Source organism: Pyrus communis, chromosome 11, assembly GCF_963583255.1.
Source record: "Pyrus communis chromosome 11, drPyrComm1.1, whole genome shotgun sequence".
Lineage (NCBI taxonomy): Eukaryota > Viridiplantae > Streptophyta > Magnoliopsida > Rosales > Rosaceae > Pyrus > Pyrus communis.
This window is the reverse complement of record NC_084813.1, coordinates 6,597,767-6,620,720: the sequence shown is the minus strand read 5'-3', so window position 1 is coordinate 6,620,720 and position 22,954 is coordinate 6,597,767. Positions and strand designations below refer to the sequence as shown.

Here is a 22,954-nt window from a genome sequence, read left to right as displayed (position 1 = left end):
AGTGTGATTCATATACAACAAATGACAATAGTGAGAAAATAGATAATTAATCGTAAAAATAGAGGAAAAAAGTAGACGAGTCCCATATTTTATGTATAAAACTACTCCCATCAAACTCACATCAGGTAATACGAATGAAATTTATAGTGTCTAGCGTAATACGAATAAAACCCATACTGTCTTATTCTTATATATAGATATCACACTCAACTAAACCAATGTGGAAGGCCTAAGGGGAGATTAGGCTATGCTACATAATGGGACAACCACTTACTAAGTATCAAACTTAAAACAAGTATAATACGTTATTGTCATCCATGTGAGTCGAACGTGAGATATCTGACTTAAAGTGACAGCTAGACGGTAATACTAGTTGGTATGAGTGGGTTAGCAAAACTGAAAGATAAATGAGAAAAAAAAAAAAAAAAAAAAAAGTTGAGAGGATGGAAATTGGAATGTGACATAGGCAGCTGTAGATGAATGGATAAGGTGGGGTAATTAGTTTGGCTTTTGGGCTTTTAGGTTGAGAGTTTTAAGATAGATTTTTAGTTTGGATATAGTATTTATAAAACAAGGGCTAAATAATTAACATAGACAGGTTGGTGCAATTCTGACAATTTTTGAGAATTAGAAACTGGAACAGGAACCATTGCAAACCGGTTCGATTCCGGTCCAAGTTTGAACGGTTTTGGTCAACCTAGATTTTTACTATTTTTTTTCATCTGATTGGATTCAATTTCATTTTTTCGATTTTTTTGCGCACCCCTATCTGCAAGGCTGTAACACCACGGTGCCATCGGTTCCATGAGTAATAACATTTCCTATATCCAACTTAGCTAAATCAATCTCCCACTCTTCCATTTTTGCATTCACCACCCTTCTCTCTTAACCTCTCCTCAAGTGCTTCTCCAACTGGATATCTCAACTCTTGAAATCGATCTTATCAGCATGAAAAAACACTTACTCAACCCTTCCTCCCACATCCTTCCCTTCGAATCCAAATTGCTTGACCCTTGAACTCCCTCAATTTCCATTTTTTCACGAACTTTCCCAACTTTTACTCAAAATCGAACTTCAAAAATTGCTATATTATTTTGTTCTAAAATATAGCCATGTGGAGGACTTACCTTGATGGTGAGGTCGGAAGAGTCAAAGACAAAGTCTGGCAATTCGGAGAGGTCACAGTGAAGAGGGTGGTCACATATCACATAAAAGGAGGGAAGCGTATTGCGGTATATTGAGCGACGTGGGAGAGCCGACGATGAGCGAGTTAGGCGAAGTGTCAGGTGTGTGACGTCAAGATGAAGGAGTTCGGAGTTTGGAAGCAAGCGACAAGGTCAAGGTATTGAGTTTGAAATTTGAAGTTTGGAGACTGGAAGCAGAGTACTGACTATTGAGTCTGGAGTCTGGAGTCCGGAGAGGACGAGGGGTGTATTAGTTTGGTATAGTATAATACATAAAACGAGGTCATTTTAAGGGTTTTGATGTTCGGTTCAGTTCGTTCGAACCACTAAAATCGAAACTGAATCAATAAATTATAATTTGGTTTGATTTTTTTACAATTCGATTTAATTCGGTATTCGATTTCGTTTTTTTTTTTTTCTTCTGTTAGGGCAACTTTAGTCCTTTTTTTAGATTGGCCCAAAGCTTAAAAAAATAGTCTGCCACACAAAAAATCCACTCCATCCCTAAAAAAAGGCTGGCCCAAAGTCCACCCCAATTTGTAGGCTAGCCCAAAATGGGCTAAGGTAGTAACTGACCTATATGGCATCATGCTGATGCCAACGAACAATAGATTTTTGTTTTTTGCATCAGGCGCATGGAAAACACTCGCGCATGGGCGTGCGTCCTCGACAACACGACAGAGGCTAGGCCCGCGCTACAGGGGCACTAAAAAGGCACGGAACATGGGCCACGTGGCATGGCTATGGCTGTTGGATTTCCAACGGTAAAAAAAAATTTGAATTTCAAACCCAACAGCTAGTGACGTGGCAAAATCTAGGGCGTCCGATTCCTCGATCAACGGTCTAGATTTTTTGACCAAAAAACTTGAAAAAAAAAATGTCAAAATTATTAACGTTGGCCACGTGTCCAATTTTGGGTTGTTGGATTTCAATCTTTTTGAAATCCAACGGTCCAGATTAATTAATTTATTAAAAATTGTTTAAAAATACAAAACAAATAAAACAATTTTTTTTTTTTTAATTTTTTTCTATACTTTCTAATAATGACACATGACATAACAAGATTAGTTAAAAATCCTATTCGAATTTAAAAATAAAATAATTTTTTATTATTTTGTAAAAAAAATTAATAATATTTTAATACAAATTGACTAGACTTTGAACTAGCTTATTTTTTAGAAATAAATATGTACTTGATCAATTACTGTTCATGAAAGTTAATTACCATTTATTTAGGTGAATTAAATAGACATTGCTCTTAACCTATTCCAACTAGTTGGTACCTTGACGAATACTATTTTTGACTTTATCAAAAGTATTTCTTTTTGGACGGTGCTATTCACACGTCCTTTTTTATCTCCCACACATCCCTTTTAATTTTTGTTCTTTGATTTTCTTCAATTCCTTCAATTCGACAACTAAAAATTATGATAAGTGTGTGAAAAATAAAAAAAGATGTGGGATAGCACAACCCTTCTTTTTAATCAGTATCAAAAGCTTTTATAAGTGGTCAAATTTATGGTGGGGAAATGTAAAAACATGTACGGTAAATTAGCGAGTACAAGCCCCACGAAAACTAATTAAATGGTGGGGAATCGAAGCTCCCACGGACGAATCCCATTATACTTTCCATCTCGATCGTACATTTAGTGTTCCGTTTCTTGCCCTTGCTATTGCCATCGAAGAACCAGAAGAAGGAAAACTCAAAGAATCCAAAGGGCCATCCCTTCTGGGCTTCTTTGCTTCAAGAAGCGGGTGCCTTTGGATTTCGGTTTCAGGAATGAGAGCAAGAGACTGATATCAAAGCAGAAACATTTTCTCACGGGTCAGTCTCGGTGTCATCAAATATTCTTCCTTTTTATCTTAATTTTTTTCTTTTGGTAAGTTTCAACCGTTGGATTGAGACCCATGTGATGGTTTTTTTGTTTGAATTCTCAGGAGGAGGGGCTCTCTGGTTTTTCTTTCCTGCAATCGGTTTTCCATCGGATTTTGTTGCTGATTGGTTTTACATTTTCCTGGGAAAATCCTTAGATCTGATACTGCTTTCTGGGTCTTCCTTGTATTGCATGCATGGGGTAAGTTTTCTGATTCCTTTTCTGGATTTGGAAATTTTATTGGATAGGTAGTTCAATGGGATTTCTGGGTGTTCTTCATTTGTTATCTTTGTGGAGTAAATTAGATTCAGTTGTACTTGATTTGATTGGGAGGCAACTAAGAGTAAATGGATTGCATTTTAGCGTTGCGAATTGATGAATCGAAGATGGGATTTTGGGATTTGTACTTGCATTTAGTTTTTGGAGTTTCACCAACTTATTAGCTTAGCCTAGTGATATGATTGTATGTGGTTAAGTAAAGCTAAAAGGTTTTCAGATTTATTTTTTTGTGAAAACAGGAAACACATAGAAATTGGGAATTTATACGGTTGGACTTGAAATTTTATTTTATCAACGGGTTATGATTCAATTAGATTAAAGTCAATCCAATCAGATGCTAATCAGAGGGGATTCAACATCTCTTTGGTAATAATGTTGATGGAATGAATATCGTTGGATAATATCTACTAGAGCCGCCCCAACATGGTTCCTTCGATGATTTCGAATTTTGGAATTTGGCTGTAACCTGTAAGCATATCCTGATTAAGAGGTTTAGCAGAGTACTCATGGCTAGTAATGATATCAGGAGCTGGAGTTATGTTAGTGCGGGGGATTTGTATTCTTTTTTGCTTATGTTGAGCCCTTTGTAATTATAGTTGAGGACATTTTCTGCTCAGTGTTCACTTGCCATACTACACATTTGTATCGACAATGCAAGTTCTTATCTTTTTGAAGAAATAAAATGTTCTGTTTTGTTTGTTTTGTCTTTGCCTGTTCTTTCTTGGGGTGATGGTTTGCAAATCTATCATATGATTTTATGTTTAGTTAGTATTGTTAAATTATATAACTGTATATGATTTCTAACAGAATCAGATGTGGTTTGTAACAGAGCAGTGGTTGTCTAGCATGCCATAGTAAGAACGCACTGAAAACTAAAGTGAACGAGCCACCAAAAGGGTTGTTAAACGAACGTCGGACTGAAAAGAAACCAAGCATATCAGAGGATTTCTGGACCACCAGCACGTGGGATATGGACAACAGTGCAGTTCAGTCCCAGGGAAGCATCTCATCAATCAGCACAAACCAGACGCTTGATCCGCATGGTGGCTCTGGCAGCAATAGCACCCCTTCCGAATTTGTAAATCATGGCAAGTTCTTTACTTATTTGTTGCTTTTTAAGGTTTTATTAATCCCTGGGGATTTCATGTTCACATTTCTGAGAGTCGATTTTTCACATTGGAAATTGGTTTAATGACTTATTATCAGGTGGGTCATGTACAGACTCCTCATGACATTCCAAAGACTCCGCCGCTTCGGCAGTATAATCACCTGTAATGAAGTCAACTAATTATGTGTTACTAACAACCCTGTTTCCCCTTTTATTTTGAACTTTTTCCTATTAAATTTCATTACAAATATAATCTTGTAAGGGTTTTTTTTACAGTTACTGTACTTTCTATGGTTTCAAGAAGGACGTACAACTTTTATTCTTGTCATTTTGTGTATCTTGCTATCATATGTTTTTTTTTTCCTTGACGAATGTGTGTGGATCCTTGTTTAAGTTATATTACTTGGGATTTGTGGTGCAGGTCTTCTTCTCTGGAACCAGACTAGGCACCGTTGGGTAGGGAATAAAAAGTCTGAGAGCCCATCAAAGAAAATTCGAGAACCCAAATTAAGGTAAGTTGCTTCTTCTGTTCTTTATCGATTCAAGCTCATTGGACCTCTTATGCTTAGATCTGCCAGAAAGAACTATTTGTTCATAGGACCTCTTGCTTAACCAGATACATGCTAGACGATTGAATACAACCTGTCTTTCACATTCATCAGTGAATTTTTAAAAATAAAAAAGATAATAATTTTCCCAAATGGGAATTGTTATTGGCACTCTGAAAATCTCATTTTGCACTCCAGCTTTCTATAATTAGAAGGAAAAATACACTTTTGAGGAGTGTAGAATGAGATTATTGGAGTGCTAATAATAGTTCCCCATAACGCTAGTTTTATTTATGAATGCAAGGATTTAATCATTCCAAGTTGCATTGCTTGTACTAACTGGGGATTGGGAAATTGTCCGTTGAGTGCTTCGTTCACTCTCAAGTGTAAAGTAGGGTATGGGTACTCATGAGTACCTTTCTGTACTTTGTCAGCACTCATTGTCTCAGCATGGTTAAATCATTGTGCCCTTGCAGTTTGAATGCGTCGTATGAAAGTTTACTAGGGAGTTCCAAGCCTTTTCCTCAGCCTATTCCTCTCCCGGTGAGCCCCTGCCCCTGCCTGCCCGCTATTATCCTTAAACACACTATCTAATTTATTTTCCTGGTTCCTACATTAACAGGAAATGGTAGATTTTCTCGTGGATATTTGGGAGCAAGAAGGGCTGTACGATTGAGCGGCAGAGGTACTAGAGAGTTTTAAGCTGGCTAGTTACGAAAGTTCATCCAGGTGTTTGTAACACTATTACTGCCTCCTAGAAAATAGGAAGCAATAGCATGGCTTGTGTATCATCAACTATCACATCATTTTTTGCTTGCTTGTTCTTGGATTTTAACTCTCGCGGCATTTTAGATGCGACCTTGTTTTGCATTCAAACTGATTTTATAGGATTGGTTTCTTCCACTGTTCTTAGTGGGGGGTTTTGGAAGACGAAGATTGACCTTTGTGTACGCTTTCCATTCATTGTTCATTTCTGTTTATATCTGGGACCGAACCCACTTTCTTTGCTAGTTATGGGTCAAAGTGGAAATATGATTTCCCTGAAATTGTGCATAGGGTTGTAAATGAGTTGAGCCGAATTGAATATTCAATTGGGATTTTAATTCTTTTGATGACTTTAGGATATTTAATCAGGATTTTAAATAATTTTATGAAATTCCAAGTGTATTCAATTAGGTTTTAAGACAGTTTATTAAAATCCTTTTAAAATTTAGGTATTCAATTAAGATTTTAAAGGTAAGTGGTCATTTACCACAATTGTGGAAATGAGTTAAGCCACTGCATGACAGCGTGAGTTCGAACCCGATCGGTGGTTAATCTAACAAAATTTATCGTTTGACAAAAAAAAAAATTAGGATGTTTAAGAAGTATATAATAGTCAAGATGTATTCAATTGGAAATTGATTTTACACTATTTGGATGAAGAAATTTAAGATTACTAAGGAATTTTAAAATGACGGAAATTGAAATTACGGGATTTTATTTTCTAGAATTTGTGAATTTTCTTGTTTAGTTAACAAAAAGAACATTGGAATTGAATACGGAATTTGTTATTTTTAAACTCTTAATCATATAAATTAGAAAATGACATTTATTTACATGAAATTTAATCTTAGAAATTGATAATCTCAAATTTCAAGGTTTTTTTTTTTTTCCACACATAAATTCTAAATTTCTACATTTATGAATTGGTGCATGTTAATTTACAAATTTTAACTTTAATTGAAATTCCAAGTTTATTTCCCTCATCCAAACATAAATTTGAAAAAGTTGAGGAATTAGACTATCTTCAATGGAGATGTTAAATTTTGAAAATGAAATTTAAATTTGGTAGCTCATGGCACTTTAACATATTTTAAATTTTTACTTTCTATCCGATAAATTAAATTGTTATTTGATTACATTATAAAATAAATTATTAAACAAATAAAAAAAATTAATAACAAACATTTAATTAATTATTAAATGGCTCCGTCCACCTTCGTTGATTTTTTTTTTTTTTTTTTTATTTTTTTTGGTGGAACCAAGAAGAATTTCATTAGAACAGGGACCTCCGGCGAGAAACAAAGGGAGAATGGCACAGACGCCAAAATCCCAAAACAGCATAAAGAAACCAAGAAAATATAATTAAACTGAAGTGAAACCCAGTAGCTGGACAAGGACGGAAGGCGAGGATGTGGAGACCTTTCGTCGGTTGAAAAAGAAAAAGAAAGATGTACGATATAAAAAAATACCCAATAAAAAATATTTAATAATTAATTAAAAAATATTTGAAGCTGCTGTCAAATTTGACAGTAGCCTCTTTTTTGCCAAATTATATTATCGTCACATAGGAATTGACATTTCAGTTGGAGAATATTAGTGTTTTTTTTTTATTGTTATAGATAATTTGGACATTTTGACATATCTCTTGGAGATGCTCTTAGAGAGAATTAGAGAGATTTGTAGTGTAATTTACTTATTCACAAATCTTACTTCTCCCTATGAGATTTTGATTTTGAGAGAATTGAATTAAAATTTTATATGAAATATCTACAAATCAATTAAACTCTATAAAAATTCATGAATTTATAAATCTATTGAAATATCTCAAATTCCCAATTGAATACTCTCTATTAGTCTGCACAATTAGTTTCTAGCATTACCCCTTACTTTAAGAAGTTGGTTCCGTTCTTTAATATATGAAATATATTTTTATGGATAATATTAAAGAGACCAAATTTTTAAGCCAAATGATGTGTAACTATAAAAAAAACAAGCATGTTAATTTACACTTAATTAATAATTCAATCATCTATAATTGTATCATTTGATTTGCAAGTTTGGTTCAAAAAATTTGATCTTCTTAGCATTATCATATTTTTATTTTGGTCTTTGGTCCAATTAGTATGACTTTCTTGGCCCTCCGTTGCATATGATTTTGGGGTTAATTGTCAAAAAGTCATTTCATTTATGATAAAAACGGGTGCTGTTATTATTATTTTAAAAAAATAATTATTGTGCACTTTAAGCTTTCAATATTTAGAAAGAAAAAATACATTTTGAAGAATGTTAAGGGGCTCTTTCAAACCCACTTCTACTTGAACTCTCTACCATCTCATAGTTTAACGTCAATTTTTATGTCAACATTGAGATTTAATGTGCCTAAGAAAAAGGCAAAGTGCTAAGAGAGAAATATAACTAATATTCCTCTCTAAGAGTAACCCTTGTGTAAAGATAGCTATAAAATTTAATATGAATAAAATAACTTGATGAAAAATAGTAAATTTTGTTTTTAAAATGAAGCTGTTATCCATACACTCATTTACACACCGTTTGTTAATTTTTATCTTTTTATTTTTTTAATTTATTTAATTCAATGATTGAAAAAGAAAAAAAATATGTAAGAAGCGAAAAGAAGTGCATAGCACAACCTTTTCAAAATAATCTTACAAAAAGTCTTTAACATGTCTTAGGTTGGATTACTTCTCAAAAGAGTAATGCTAGAGAGGCTAAATTTTAAAACCAAATCGCGTGTCACTCATAGAAAATAAGCACGTTTATCAATATTTAAGTAATAATTCAATTATTAATTTCTATATCATCTAATTTCCTTAGCATTATCCCTTAGTAATCGTTAATGTAAAAAGCAAGAAAGTGAACGTAGTGAAAAGACGTGGGATCAGGTGCATTTCCCTTGGCTAGATGGAAACACTTGTCAAACAAAAATGATATTCTTATCACATTTTTAATACTATATTTGTATCATTTCTCTCATAAAAATATGAGTCTCATTTATTCATAAACTTTACTTTTAATAAAAAAAATAGTACAAATATAAATATGATACGAAAAATACGATAAACGTAGCATTACTCTTCAATTGATCGTGCCTGTGTTAAACCTTATCTCATGACATGTTTGAGAAGGATCGAAGAACTTCGATAGGAAAAGGAAAGAATTATCAAGAACCATCCTTCAAATTGTGACGTGTCCACTATTCCACGCGCCAGAACCTGTCAGACTCTTCTACACACTTGTCTAAAACCCAAGCGCAAGTCCCTCTAAATTCAGTCACTGCCCTCCTCCTTTCTCCATCAGCAAACATCCTAACAACAAATACCCACAAATCCTAGATCTTCATAACCCTTGAGTTAACTAAGTTATCTTTCAATGGCTTTGGCACGTTTGGCGTTCAAGAAGTTGCACCAGAGCCAAAGGGTGCTTTCTCCACCACCTTTTTCTGCTGCTTCTTCTCTTCTAGGTCACGGTGTTGGTGAGAGGACAGTTGGTGGAGAGTGCAGAGGCAAAGTTGGCAATGAGATTGCGAAGAGGTTTTCTACGGCAGCTAACGACAAGGCATCCGATGAGAAATCGGAGAACAAAGATGTCGCTGTGTCTCAGGGCAAAAGGTCGAGGTTGTTCCCTAGAAGGCAACGCAGAAGGGGCCTTTGGAGGGACAATGACAGAGACTTCGCCCCTTCGCTTTATGGTACTTTCCTTGACTCCTCTACAATTTTATTTTTCTTGCTAGTCTTTGATGCTAAATTTTCTCATACGTACTAGTATATTTTGTTGTCAGATGGTTAATTAATCGAAATATCTTATTAACAACATACTTTCAATTTGAATCATTGATTATTTCAACTCCTCTTAAAATTATATATGTTAGACTGTGAACATGTATAATTCAATTGACAGCCCGACATTTTATTTTAATATTATGTTGTTAGACTGTGAACATGAATTATCGGTTATTTACCTTATTGTTTAATTGTATTTAAAAGTGTGATTCATATTCACTGTATGCAGTGTGTCACCTTGTTTTTCAAAGTCATCTCTCAAATATGACTTTTGATGAAATGGTTGTAAAAGCACAGCGCAAAGTGAAATTTCTAACGAATTAATTCTTTTGGACTTCCTAGAATTCTTCCCCTCAGGCCTTGGAAATGCAATTGTGCAAGCAACTGAGAACATAAACAGGCTGCTTGACAACCTAAACATATCACCATGGTCGCTGTCCGGGCGTGTCAAAGAGCAAAACGACAGCTACAAACTGCGGTATGATGTGCCAGGGCTTGCCAAGGAGGATGTGAAGATCATTGTTCATGACGGGTTTCTGGAAATCAAGGGAGAGCACAAAGACGAGGACGAGGAAGGGTCGGATGATGAGTATTGGTCATCAAGGAGCTATGGTTACTATAACACAACTCTCAGTTTGCCTGATGATGCCAAAGTTGATGATATAAAGGCAGAGTTGAAGGATGGGGTACTGAGCATAACCATTCCTAAAACTGAGAAGCCTAAGAAGGAGGTGAAGGAGGTCAATATAAATTGACGGGGAATCTGATCGATCGAAAATGATATATTTGTGTATGTGTGTGGCTGTGTATTTGTTCATGTTGAGATGACTCCCCATCTTGTTGAAAGATCTGTGTTTTAAGATTATGAATAAACATTTGCGACAACTCTTATGGTAGCCCTTCGAATCAATTTAACTTTATTTTTTTCTCTTTCAGATGATAGGTGATTAAATTCATTTTTTTATTATTATTTTTTGCACCATCATTTTTCTCAATAGTCAGAAAGGATTTTAAATAGTATATATCTAGGGTGGTGTTCAATCAAAATTTGTGAATCTTGAAAGTTTAGAGTATTCACTTGTAATTTTTAAGGAGTTGGATACAATTCATAGAAATTCAGGATTTTAAATAGTGTATATCTTTTCTCTTTCGTTCACTAAATACAATAAATTATTGAAGCCTCATCTGACAAGGTGGTGGATCGTCATGATTTATATTGTATTTTGAGTATATGTTGAACCTAAAAATTATTTAGCCTACATAATGTGTAGGCTGAGCAATTAATGAGCTAATTACATCCTTCTAGTCAATACAGACGTGCCAACTTGTAACTGAGCTTGGTCTGCGAGTAGAATTGATGTGATGCTCTGCTGACTTCTATGTCCAAGCGACCACGGCGGAGGAAGGAATGTGTCTCAGTAAAAGTTCAGCTTTTAATGTGCCGAACACCGAGTAACTTGGCAACACCTCACTTTGCTGAAAGGCTAACAACATGACCTCTTTCATGAGAAGACCAAGGACTTTTCACGAGTTGAGGTTTGGATAGGTAATTAGCTGAACCCAAAGCAGTGTTGTTACTCCAAGCTAAAGAGGCTTCTTGGCCGCCTGATTCTACAGCCCCAGTGCTGTTAATCCAAACTGAAGATGCCATCGATTGTCATCATAATACTGTTACCAAACTGAAGATATGTTGACGGAGTTAGGAGAGAGTTAGTGATTTCTCAAAGAATGAGAAGGTTTCGCGTAGAGAGAGATTTTGTGCAGGGCATTTGTGTGTTAAGTTGAAGGTCCTTTTCACGTTGCAAGATCACTTCTATTTATAAGAGCAAGTTTCGCAATGAACAAGTATGCTGAAGTAGAGTCTTAATGCAACCATACTTCCTCGGCACTTCTTTGGTATTCTTAACATTATCTTATCACTAGCCAAAACCAATTTGCACATGATTTCGACCACTTCGACTAGAACTAGGACTTTGAACCTAGTCCTCCTATGCTTTAGATACATTTCTTATCTTATCCGCAACGAGTTTTGATTCTTAGATGATTCAAAGCTTATCAAAACTCTTTCTGATCCAGTACAATTCACTTTAATTAGGACTCAGCGGAATCATTTTTCCACCTGATCCTTTTAAAAATCTCATTTCTGTTAAGACTCGGCCGAATTCATCAGGGGCTGGATATTTGAATACCATCTAGCCTGAAGGAATATCATTAGGCTGAGAATTAAACCCTAATGTGAATTATCCACATTCAGCCCAAATCTAATATTTCAAGCTCAAACAATCTGTCATGAAATCCATGAACTAGACTATATTTTGGGTCTGTCATGAAATATCTTGAATTGGAATAACATCATTTTCAATGCTAGTCCTAAAAGCTTATAATCATATAGACCCTATAAATGAGGAATAATGTTCTCCAATACACCAAAAAACGAGTTCGTAAAGTATAAGGACTAACCAGATACATGAGGCAAGTCCCCACATATAGGGACAGTATAGGGACTAAAGTGGTGGAGCCTAGTGGGCATTTTGAGTGAAAAACTTGGCCCACCCATAGCAGCTACATGCATAGGTTCCACTGATTTTTTATTTTATTTTATTCCTTTTGTTTATTGAAGGGAAATCAACGATCCTAATAGCTTTTTGCTTTTTTTCTTTCCTTTTGAAAATTACGATAATTTTTTAATCTTTTAGTCCCTAAGTTTAAGGACTATACTATATGGACACACTCATTGGAATTACTATTCTTTTAGGGACAAGTATGTTCAATCCTTTTGAGTCCCTCAATGGTGGTGGTGAAGTCTCCAAATAGAGACTCCCATTGAAGATACTCTTAAGTTAAATTAAGTAGCGTCCTACGTTTGTTCAGTTCTTCGAGGTCCTTATTTTGCGAACTATACCCCTTGCACGCATCGCTATCTCCTTTCACTTATGGAGATGGAAAAAAATATAGCAGATGGCGAGACTATACACATGAAAAATAATATCTTGGTGGGCTAAAACATAACACTCCACACTCTTTAGAATATGGTTGTATCAAACCAAAAACAAGTTCATTACCACAATTAGTATTACTCCAAAAAGAAGAAAGTTGTCCTTATAATCATATAGACCCTATAAATGAGGAATAATGTTCTCCAATACACCAAAAAACTGAGTCTGTAAAGTATAAGGATTAACTGGATACATGAGGTAAGTCCCCACATATAGGGACAGTATAGGGACTAAAGTGGTGGAGCCTAGTGGGCATTTTGAGTGAAAAACTTGGCCCACCCATAGTAGCTACATGCATAGGTTCCACTGATTTTTTTTTTTTCCTTTTGTTTATTGAAGGGAAATCAACGATCCTAATAGCTTTTTGCTTTTTTTCTTTCCTTTTGAAAATTACGATGATTTTTTTAATCTTTTAGTCCCTAAGTTTAAGGACTATACTATATGGACACACTCATTGGAATTACTATTCTTTTAGGGACAAGTATGTTCAATCCTTTTGAGTCCCTCAATGGTGGTGGTGAAGTTTCCAAATAGAGACTCCCATTGAAGATACTCTTAAGTTAAATTAAGTAGCGTCCTACGTTTGTTCAGTTCTTCGAGGTCCTTATTTTGCGAACTCTACCCCTTGCACGCATCGCTATCTCCTTTCACTTATGGAGATGCAAAAAAATATAACAGATGGCAAGACTATACACATGAAAAATAATATCTTGGTGGGCTAAAACATAACACTCCACACTCTTTAGAATATGGTTGTATCAAACCAAAAACAAGTTCATTACCACAATTAGTATTACTCCAAAAAGAAGAAAGCTGTATTGTGGTGCTTTGTTTGAGCTAAAATCACGCCGATCATTCAAAAAAAACAAATCCACGCCGATCATTTGGGCCCAACTCTGAGACATGGAGACTCAATGTGCCCCGAATTGGAGCTTTGTACAACATATGTAGGACTGTTATGGATGGCAAATTGACTGAGAACAGCAATTTACTTTCTTGTCCCTCTGCAAGCAGCAGCAAGGCTGCGAACCCCGCAAGGGTAAAACAGCTTGATTATATTTATGTTCTTTTTGCTAGTCCGAAAACACAAGAACAGCCAATTTTGGGAAAGGAAAAAAAATTGAGATTAGCACTGATATAATAACGCTTCCTAAGAAAAAGATAAGGCCTGTTTGGTATTATGGTGTTGTGGAAATAAGCGGCATTGTTGAAAACCAAACGCTCAATTTTTATTCAAGAAACTCACCAATTGCAAACAAAAAGGAGTAGAGTGGTTAAATTAAATTGATAAAAGCAAAATTTTAGACTGAATGTGTTTCCGTAATAAACCGAGTGACCAGTATTGTGTGCAAGGATAGATCCACATAGTGACCTGGGAGGTCCCAGGACCCATCGGCGATCCTAAATCACTGCTATAAATTTTATGAGGACCCCTCGTACTCGAGCATGAGGTCTGTGCAGGTTGTAAGTTGCAGGTTGCAGTGGCTGTCTTCTTCTCGGAGAAGATGACCGCGCACGGAGAAGAAAGAAAATATGGACCCTTCCTGCCTCTCTCCTCCTTGCTTCTGCCATGTTCTCATCTGTAGGTGTCACCCACTTCTCCTCCAACCTTTCTCTGTCGTCTAGTGGGGGCAGTACACAAGCCCAAATTTCCCCAAATTATTTCAACCATCTTAGTAATTTTTCTTATGGGTGAAATTTCCTTCATAAGGTTAGTAAGATGGATATGATCTGTCATGGGTTGGTGAAATTTGGGGGTGGAGCTGCCATAGCTTCGGTAGAATGGGGAGGGAGGTGGTTGGTGGCGGTATGGTAGCTTTGTTCTTAGTAAGAGAGAAGGTGGATGTTTGGAAACTAGTAAAAGAGAAAAATGGTGTGTTTGGTTAGAAAGATAGTGGGAGTATGGGGAGAGTTTTATTTGACCGGTGTTTTAAATTTAGTGGTTCATATTAGATAATCAATAACTTAGGTACTCCCTAGTAACTTATGAAACCTCGTAATGGACGCCTGAATTATGATTTTATAATTTGTAATATTGTTTTGCATTTGATTTTTGAAAGAAATGTATTATATTTAAATTTTCAATGTTATTTTTGTCTATAATTTTTTTGACCTTTATAATTGGGACCCCACGAGTTTAAAATCCTGGATCCGCCACTGATTGTGTGTTTCCAAGATGGGAATTGTTATTGACAATTTGACGCTCTAAAAATTTTATTTTGCATTCCGAATTTTTTATAATTAAAAGGAAAAATACACTTGTGAGGAGTGTAGAATAAAATTTTTGAAATACTAATAACAATTCCTTAACAGCAGTTTCAATAGGCTGGCACCCAACCAAAATAATGGCCTGGCGCCCAGATTTTTCACTCCAGCCCAGTAGATAGGCTGGCACCCAGCCCAAGCTGGTCTCCAAGCCAGCCTAAAATCGACTGAGCAATCGGACGGTCCGATTGACGTCATCTCACATTTACACCCTCAACATCTTCCTCTGCACCAACCTTATCGCCCACTACGTCTATCACATCCCGACCCGGGCCCCCACCACATCCCGGCCCGGGCCCCCACCACATCCTAGGCTCGACTCCACCGTAACACGATATTGTCCGTTTTGGGCCTCGACCACACCCTCACGGTTTTGTTTCTAGGAACTCACACTAGAACTTCCCAGTGGGTCACCCATCTTAGGAATGCTCTCGCCCATTTCTCGCTTAATTTCGGAGTTCCAATGAACTTCGAAGCCAGTGAACTCCCAAAAGGCCTCGTGCTAGGTAGAGATGAGAATATACATATAAGGCTTACATGATCCACTCCCCTGGGTGATGTGGGATGTTACAATCCACCCCCCTTAGGAGCCCGACGTCCTCGTCGACACACATTTGGTAAGGGATTGGCTCTGATACCAAATTGTCACATCCCGGCCTGGGCCCCCACCACATCCTGGGCTTAACTCCACAGTAACACGATATTGTCCGCTTTGGGCCCTGACCACGCCCTCACAGTTTTGTTTCTGGAAACTCACACGAGAACTTCCCAGTGGGTCACCCATCCTGGGAATGCTCTCGTCCCTTTCTCGCTTAACTTCGGAGTCCCGATGAACTCTGAAGCTAGTGAACTCCCAAAATGCCTCGTGCTAGGTAGAGATGAGAATATACATATAAGACTTACATGATCCACTCCCCTGGACGATGTGGAATGTTACAACTCCTCTCTGGGCTCTGCCTCTTACCTTACACCCTCTTCTCTGCCGCCTCCTCCTCCTTTGCCGACGTCTTCCTTTGGAAGGTCATGATCAGAGGCTTCGTCGACAATGGCCTGTATAACAAAGCCATTGCTATGTACAGTAGAATGTGGGACGTGGGTGTTAGTCCCTTTTGTGATTAAATCTTATGGGTTTGCTTGTGATTGGAGATTGGGTAAGAAGGTTCATGGAGATGTGATTGAATGTGGGAATGCATTAGATGTGTTTGTACGTAATTCATTTATTGGATCGTATGGGAAATTTGGGCAGGTTGAAACTGCACGGAAGGGGTGGAAATTTGGGCAGGTAATTCACCTGAAGCGCACCCATCCCCACCCCCAAATCAATACATACCACTGTAGCACCTCGCACATTGGCAATACCCATCACCAACCCCACCCCAAAAATTCTACCCAACAGACGCAGTTCCAAATCCGAATGGAGAGAGAGAGAGAGAGAGAGAGAAAGAAAGAGAGATGCAGAGGCAGGTTGACGCGTCGGGAGTGGCAAGAGTTGGCGTTTGGGGATGATCGAAGAAACAAATTAAGGAGGATGTAGAGGGAGAGTATAGAGGGTTCTAGTGAAACCGTGGAGGTTCCAGACTTACCCTTTTTTTTTAATAAAATTATTATTTTATAATAAAAAATAAAAAAATTGACTAGGCAATTTTTTGTTAGGGGTGAAAATGTATTTGGTCTATTACTGTTTATTGGGATCTATCACTGTTCACTGAGTAAATTAAATAGGCTGAGTGCTGACGCATTTTTTTCAGGGATGGACTTGCTCTAAGTAAATACTGTTTTCAATGTTGTGTATGTTTTGGTCATCATACGAAGTTGCTACACTTCTTTGTGGAAGGTTTGTCAAACACGTTGACACTGATTTTATATGATTTGACAGACAAAAAATTTTGAAATACTGCAAAGCATAATAGAATTTCAAATTCATGTGAGTCTATTTAGCATTTAAAGTGATGTATGTTATCAAAATCTCTAGCATTTAAAGTATTGAATATTACTTGAAAGCTCTTCGCAACATTTTTTTTCTTTATTAAAAAAATATAGAGTGATGATAGATTCACCTAATTATCTTATTTTCCCACCCCAGTTATAATCACATCTACCATCAAAGTTTAAAAACATTGAAAGTCTACTTTCCCACCCACTAGAATTCTAAATAAGGAAAATTAATGAAAAAGACTTGAAAACTTTGAGTTTTAATTAAAAACACAAAAATGGGTTGTAAGTGAATAGTACCAGGAGTAGGGGTGGGCACGGTCCGATTCGGTTTGATGCGATTCTGCTTAAATTTATTATTAAAACCATACGGTTCCGTTGATGACGGTTTCGGTTCTATTCATACCGGTTTACGGTTCTAACCAAAATTATATATATGTTTTTTCTAATTTTCTACTTCTAATACCAAACACATAGTTCAACCATAAATTCAAGTAAATTTAAGTTTCCATTACTAGATCTACAAGATTTGTGACCGGAAGATAGAAAGTGTGCATATAAATATAAATCAAAAGATAGAAAGGCTCATATCAAGACAAGACCAAAGTGTAGATCTTAAACTAAAACTAAAATCTACGTAATGCATAATATACTGGAACAGAATGAAAAAAAATAATGTAGGGAGAGAAAAGTGATAAAACAACAAAGGAGGGGGAGAGAAGTGAAGAAAAATATTGGGTTTATGCACATGGTCTTCTAGGAAAAATGTCTTATTTATATAAAAATAATAAAAAAACAATAATTTATATTAAAAGTGGTTCAGTCCAGTTCCTACGGTTCTTAATATTTCCAAACCGGAACTATTTGAAACGGTTCGGTTCGGTTTTTGTTTTGGTTTTGACTTTTTTGGTCAACGTGGTTTTTTACAGTTTTTTTTGTCATGGTTAGATTCAGTTTTCCGGTTTGACGGTTTTTATGCCCACCCCTAACCACGAGTGACCTTTTTGTTCTGGTTTTGACTTTTTTGGTCAACGCAATTTTTTACGGTTTTTTTTTGTCATGGTTAGATTCGGTTTTCTGGTTTGACAATTTTTATGCCCACCCCTAACCATGAGTGACTTTTTAAAGTAAAAATGCCATTTTTTGTTAAAGTGAACAGTACCGGAAGTGTTTCGTTAAAACTCCCTTCTAAATAACCTTCACCACACTTCCATTGTCTGGTTTCCACCACCAGTCCTCCTTGAACTTCTTTTACAAGCATAATGCGTTAATTGGTAACAAAATTGAGGGTGTGAGTCAAGAGGACAAAGTAGATGATTGGATGGAACCTAATTTTATAAAACAAAATTTCTGAAATTTTCCAAAAACACTCAACAAGGAGCTGTCTAGAAAGTTGGATGGAGCCTAATCTAATAAAACAAACCCAAATTTTGAAAACACTATGATTGTAATCCAATCAAAACCTAATCAGGCAAATTCAAGCTGATTTGAATTGATTTTGGAAAAAAGAGAGAACAAATGTACTAAAATGATAAACAGGGGACGGAGAGAGAGACGGTGGCAGTTGACGGAGAGGCCATGGCAGTTGATGTAGAGACCAAGAAGAGATGAAAACCGAAGGGAGAGAAGGATGGGGAAAGAGAAATGGGGTAGGGGTTTAAAAGTCTTTTTATAAAAGAATAAACATGTTATTAAATATTTTTTTAAGAGGTGGGGGAAAAATAAGACAGTGTGATGAGTTTAGTAGCATTCAAAACATATTGTCAACATTTTTGTATTATTAAGGACATAAAGAGCTAAAAAAATTGGCTTTAGTGTGTTGGTTTAGATATAAGAAATATAAGCTTTCAAACCTTTTAATTTGCTGGTAAATATGGAAAGATAGAAATAATGTGGTACTAGAAATGGTAAACCTACTCCCAGTGAGGTCTATATGTTAGCTTCAACCCTTGGTAATGATTATATTCAAGCTAATAATGTGGATGAGTCGAGTAGAAAGCAAAATTTGAAAGGCAGACACAAAGAAGGCACTTGAAAATCAATTCTGATGGTCGGTTATCAACTCAAAAGCAGCAGCTGGATTTGTGATCAGAAATGAAGATGGAGTACCAATTGTTACTCGAGCAAGAAGCTTCGGTGAAAACAACATTTCTGTTACGGAGGCTATAGCTTTGAGGGATGCTCTTTGATTAGTTAAAGGAAAAGATTTCAAGAAAGTTTGTGTGGTAGGTGATTTGAAGCTTGTTATTGATGTTAATTATTAAAGACTGCTGCTTTACCCATTGGCGTTTGCGGAATATCGATCATTGAAGATATCAAGTGATTGGTGACTACTTTAAAGCAATTTCTTGAAACCATATTTATAGGGAGACAAACTTCCTGATAGATGCAGTTATTAGTATTGGTTTTAGTTTTAATAACTTTCATATTTGGGATAGGGCCTTGCCGAATGTGGCGAGGAAAGTTTTGATGTTCGATTATATTGGAACTGGTTGCAACCATGGCCATCTGTTTAATTTGTTTGGTTTTTTTTTATAAGGAAAAAGATATAAGAAAGAATGGTATTTGATAAACAACTCTACTTGATTATCTCATACATTGTTTTTCAGTTATGGCATACAAAATTAATGTCTGATCTATTTTTTATTTTTTAGGACATAATGAACACATGAATGAGGACAATACTCATTTCTTACGATTTTATTTAGCAGAATTTAGGGGATGAGATTGATTCATGACAAGGGTCTTAGTGAAATGAAGTCGTATACGTTTGAAATTATACCTTGTTTTTTATTTTTTGTGTAAGAGAAATTACACCTTGATTATGCAAATGCAACCTTCGAAACTAATATATGATTTTGTTCAAAAAAAGAAATTACACCTTAATTTTTTCTCATTTCTAAATGCGAGATAATAAGAGAGCTTCCACAACATCTACTTGATAATTCAAAGTGCAAGGTCTTGGGGATTTCATTTGTGCTCTAGTTCATTATCATCAGTAGGGTTTCTTCTTCTTCTTCTCCTTTTTTTTTATTTTTTATTTTTTATTTTTTCTGTTTTTGGGGATAAGTGCTGAACTGCTGCTCAGTTTTCAAACTAGTTCTTTGGAAAATTGAGGAGCTTGAACTAGAAGAAAGAAAAGGAGTTAATATTGCAGGTTTCCCAAGAGGCAGTTAATTTTGCCACTTCTTGTTCTGCAAAGTCCAAAAGCTGTAGAAAGTAACGAAAATCTCTGGTCCTCAGGTTTCTATAGATCTTTAGAACTGTTTGGTGTTTGCTTATAAATCTTTAGAACTGTTTGGTGTTTGCTTTTACAAATCTTTAGAACTGTTCGGTGTTTACTTTTTCGGTGAAAATCTTAGAACTGTTTTGGCGTACTCACTTTTATCAGGTGTGCAACTGGAGGAGCTTGGAGTCTTTCTTATGGTGTTCATGACCAGAGAGGTCACTTGTACCTATTTATTGCGGTGATAAATTAATATTGCTTGGATTCTCCAATGCACTGCTCTATAAACAGTATTATGGTTAAAGCAAATCTCAGTTTTTCACCTTCTCTTTAGCAATAGACAACTCAATTTCTTTAAATGAACAGTAATTATCTTACGTAAACAATAACTGCGCAAGTGCATCTTAATCCTTAAACTGAATAGTCTAGACTATTGGTATTAAAATATTATTATCATTTTTTAATAAAATAATAAAATTAACTTCATTTTTAATTTTGGATATGCTTTTTAACCAAAGGTGGAAGAGCATGGTTAGGTATATTAGTATAAAAATTATAATTTTCTTAGATTTTTTCTGTATTTTTAATAATTTTTGAAATGTTTTATTATTTTTTAACTATTTAAATTGAGGTTAACGTCACGCTGACGTTAGCCTTGCATCATATGGGTTAGGCGCTAAGGTCGTGGATTTTGGCCGGACTTCTTCCTCGGCCTCACCTTGAACCCAATTGCTTGAATGGGCTGGAGCCATTCGGGGTTTTGGGAGAGGTGGGGCGGCTGTTGATTCCATTGCCCATTAATTGGGCAATTAGCTTCCACTGGAGCTACTCCTAGTAAATACATAGAGGGTTAAACTTATGCATGTGTGTAAGTTTTCACCTTTTTTTTTTTTTTTTTGGACAAACAGAGTAAGTTTTCACTTTAATCAAGCAAAAACTCAGTTATATTGGCTATTCTCAATTGTAAACAATATCTGTTACAAAGGCAACGATTTTCATTTCAATATACATATTATTAATCTATTATATATTTTCTTATGGAATATACAATTTTGTTTCATTGTTCATTTTTGAGTTCTATAATAATGTTACAACATGACATAACATTTAACGCCTAACTCGCATAATTTGATAAGTTATAGTTACTAACACATAGTGACATTATTAAATGCTTTGTAGATGTCCGATTATACCACTAAGATATATTGTTACTCGTGAACGTGATCACATCACAAAATTATTATTCATTAAATCGAAGAATATCGTAGACTAATCAAACATAAATAAATTAAAGGTATACATAACAGATTTAATCTAATTATAGGATGTGTGTACAGTTTTTTGTTGACATGTGATATCTATGTAAAATTTCATGTGAATTTACTGTTGACGCATGACTGTACACACATCCTGTTTATATGACTAAATAATCTCTAATTAAAATAATTTTTAAATAAAAATTATAAAATCTAACGATTTCAATTATAAAATTTACAAAATCAAATTACATTATTCACAGGAGAAAAATGATCATCTTCTACTTTGTTTTATCTCCTTGTTTTTTCTACAAATGGTAAAAAACTGACCAATCCAATCAACTTTCTCAATCACCAGTTAAGAAAGGACAACTATTGACTGTAGGAATTGTTTGGACTATTTCTATTATTCTATACCATAGTTGAATGCTACTGGCTAGCATTTTGTTCCGACCAATATTTGATAATAATTGAGGAAATTGTCCTTTAACTTATAGAATAGTAATATGGGAGTAGTCTTCTCCATCATTTTCCTTTTCTTTAGATATTTGTATATCAAAATTTCGACAAATATATATATATATATATATATATATATATATTTTTTTTTTGGAAATTTGGGAATGTCATTATCATGGCCGCACCAAAGGGACGGAAGGCCACAAAGGGCTAACAGACAAACACGTTGACAAGATTGAACAAAGAAAATACAACAGGACTCGCTAATAAAAAGGGCGTCAAACCCTTATACACTTGAAATAAAAGTTAAATAGGGGGCAGGGAGATCATTCTTGTTTAGAATCCTTACAAACGAAAATGGATGCCGATAAACTTAGATTGTGTTGTTCACCTTAATGCGACATCACAAAATTCGTCGTTGCATTAACTAATCTTGAAATCCAAGACCAATCACAAGCAAGAAAGTATTTGTACATAAATAATTTAGAGAAAAATAAAAGAAGAGAGATGAAGTATATTTTTGGGTGATTGGCCGATGGGTGCTACCATTTTGTAAGACAATGGATTAACCGAGATGCCTATCCCAAGATCGTCAAATAGTCACTTCAGTCTTTCACTAAAAACCTTGTGTCAGGTGCAACAGCCCCCAAAAAGACCCAGAAAAATTTACATTTTCAACAAAAATCAGTGTCTTTTTATTGGTGTGTAATGCAAGACCAAGGCAGGCAACAGAGAAATGTAGTGTCGAAATGAAACAGCATTTTTAAATTTTAATTCCACCTTTGTCTAAAAATAATATAAATACCTTCTTAAATTACAGCCTCTTCATTTATCAACCACCAATCCTTTTCTTCTCCTGTTCTTCTTGCACAGCATCCCTTCTCTTCACTGTAACAGAACATCCCAATAGTGGATTTTAAGATTTATCCAGGTCCTTCAAAGAGTACTGCTCCAGATGGCTCCTTCAACCAGAAACTACCGTGTACGTGGCCTCAAAGTTGCAATAATCACTGTGGCTTCCATCTTTTTACTCACGACTTTACTTCCCAAATCAGGTATAATTATTTAAAACCCTACCGGCTACCACCTACCCACTTTAACAAAAACTGTTTAGGATTGGAGCATTCTGTTCCCTTTCAAAGTTGAAAATACGAATTGGGTTTTCTCAGTTGGGTCTGTAAACTACAATGTTTGACACTTTTTCATTTCATCATCTTACTGTTCTCTCTGCTGTTCTTCTGTTCTTAGAGTACAAAGTACTTACT

The 22,954-nt window shown here is 35.6% G+C and overlaps 2 protein-coding genes across 4 annotated transcripts; both read left to right on the top strand.

Annotated features, from left to right (window-relative positions):
- The first annotated feature begins 2,811 nt into the window (after positions 1 to 2,811).
- Positions 2,812 to 5,933, top strand: LOC137708152 (uncharacterized). Of its 3 annotated transcripts, none has more exons than XM_068447159.1 (6): positions 2,812 to 3,009; positions 3,123 to 3,259; positions 4,172 to 4,425; positions 4,867 to 4,957; positions 5,428 to 5,536; positions 5,616 to 5,933. In XM_068447159.1, the coding sequence occupies exons 2-6, from the start codon at positions 3,255 to 3,257 to the stop codon at positions 5,667 to 5,669; spliced, it is 513 nt and encodes a 170-aa protein (XP_068303260.1). In that variant the 5' UTR covers positions 2,812 to 3,009; positions 3,123 to 3,254; the 3' UTR covers positions 5,670 to 5,933. The 3 variants fall into 3 exon arrangements, with proteins under 3 accessions (XP_068303260.1, XP_068303261.1, XP_068303259.1); XM_068447160.1 differs by having other exon boundaries at positions 4,167 to 4,425; positions 5,470 to 5,536; XM_068447158.1 differs by having other exon boundaries at positions 4,167 to 4,425.
- Positions 5,934 to 8,791: 2,858 nt separating this feature from the next.
- On the top strand, positions 8,792 to 10,442 carry LOC137749156 (26.5 kDa heat shock protein, mitochondrial-like). Its single transcript, XM_068489269.1, has 2 exons — positions 8,792 to 9,464; positions 9,898 to 10,442. The coding sequence occupies exons 1-2, from the start codon at positions 9,146 to 9,148 to the stop codon at positions 10,308 to 10,310; spliced, it is 732 nt and encodes a 243-aa protein (XP_068345370.1). The 5' UTR covers positions 8,792 to 9,145; the 3' UTR covers positions 10,311 to 10,442.
- Positions 10,443 to 22,954: the final 12,512 nt, after the last annotated feature.

Excerpts from the sequence above, each read along its gene's own strand:
- LOC137749156 (XM_068489269.1), top strand. The coding sequence starts at position 9,146 with ATGGCTTTGGCACGTTTGGCGTTCAAGAAGTTGCACCAGAGCCAAAGG. Across the intron at positions 9,465-9,897 it reads CTTCGCCCCTTCGCTTTATG|AATTCTTCCCCTCAGGCCTT; the intron begins GTACTTTCCTTG and ends TGGACTTCCTAG.
- LOC137708152 (XM_068447158.1), top strand. Across the intron at positions 4,426-4,866 it reads TTCCGAATTTGTAAATCATG|GTCTTCTTCTCTGGAACCAG; the intron begins GCAAGTTCTTTA and ends TTTGTGGTGCAG. Across the intron at positions 4,958-5,427 it reads ATTCGAGAACCCAAATTAAG|CACTCATTGTCTCAGCATGG; the intron begins GTAAGTTGCTTC and ends GTACTTTGTCAG.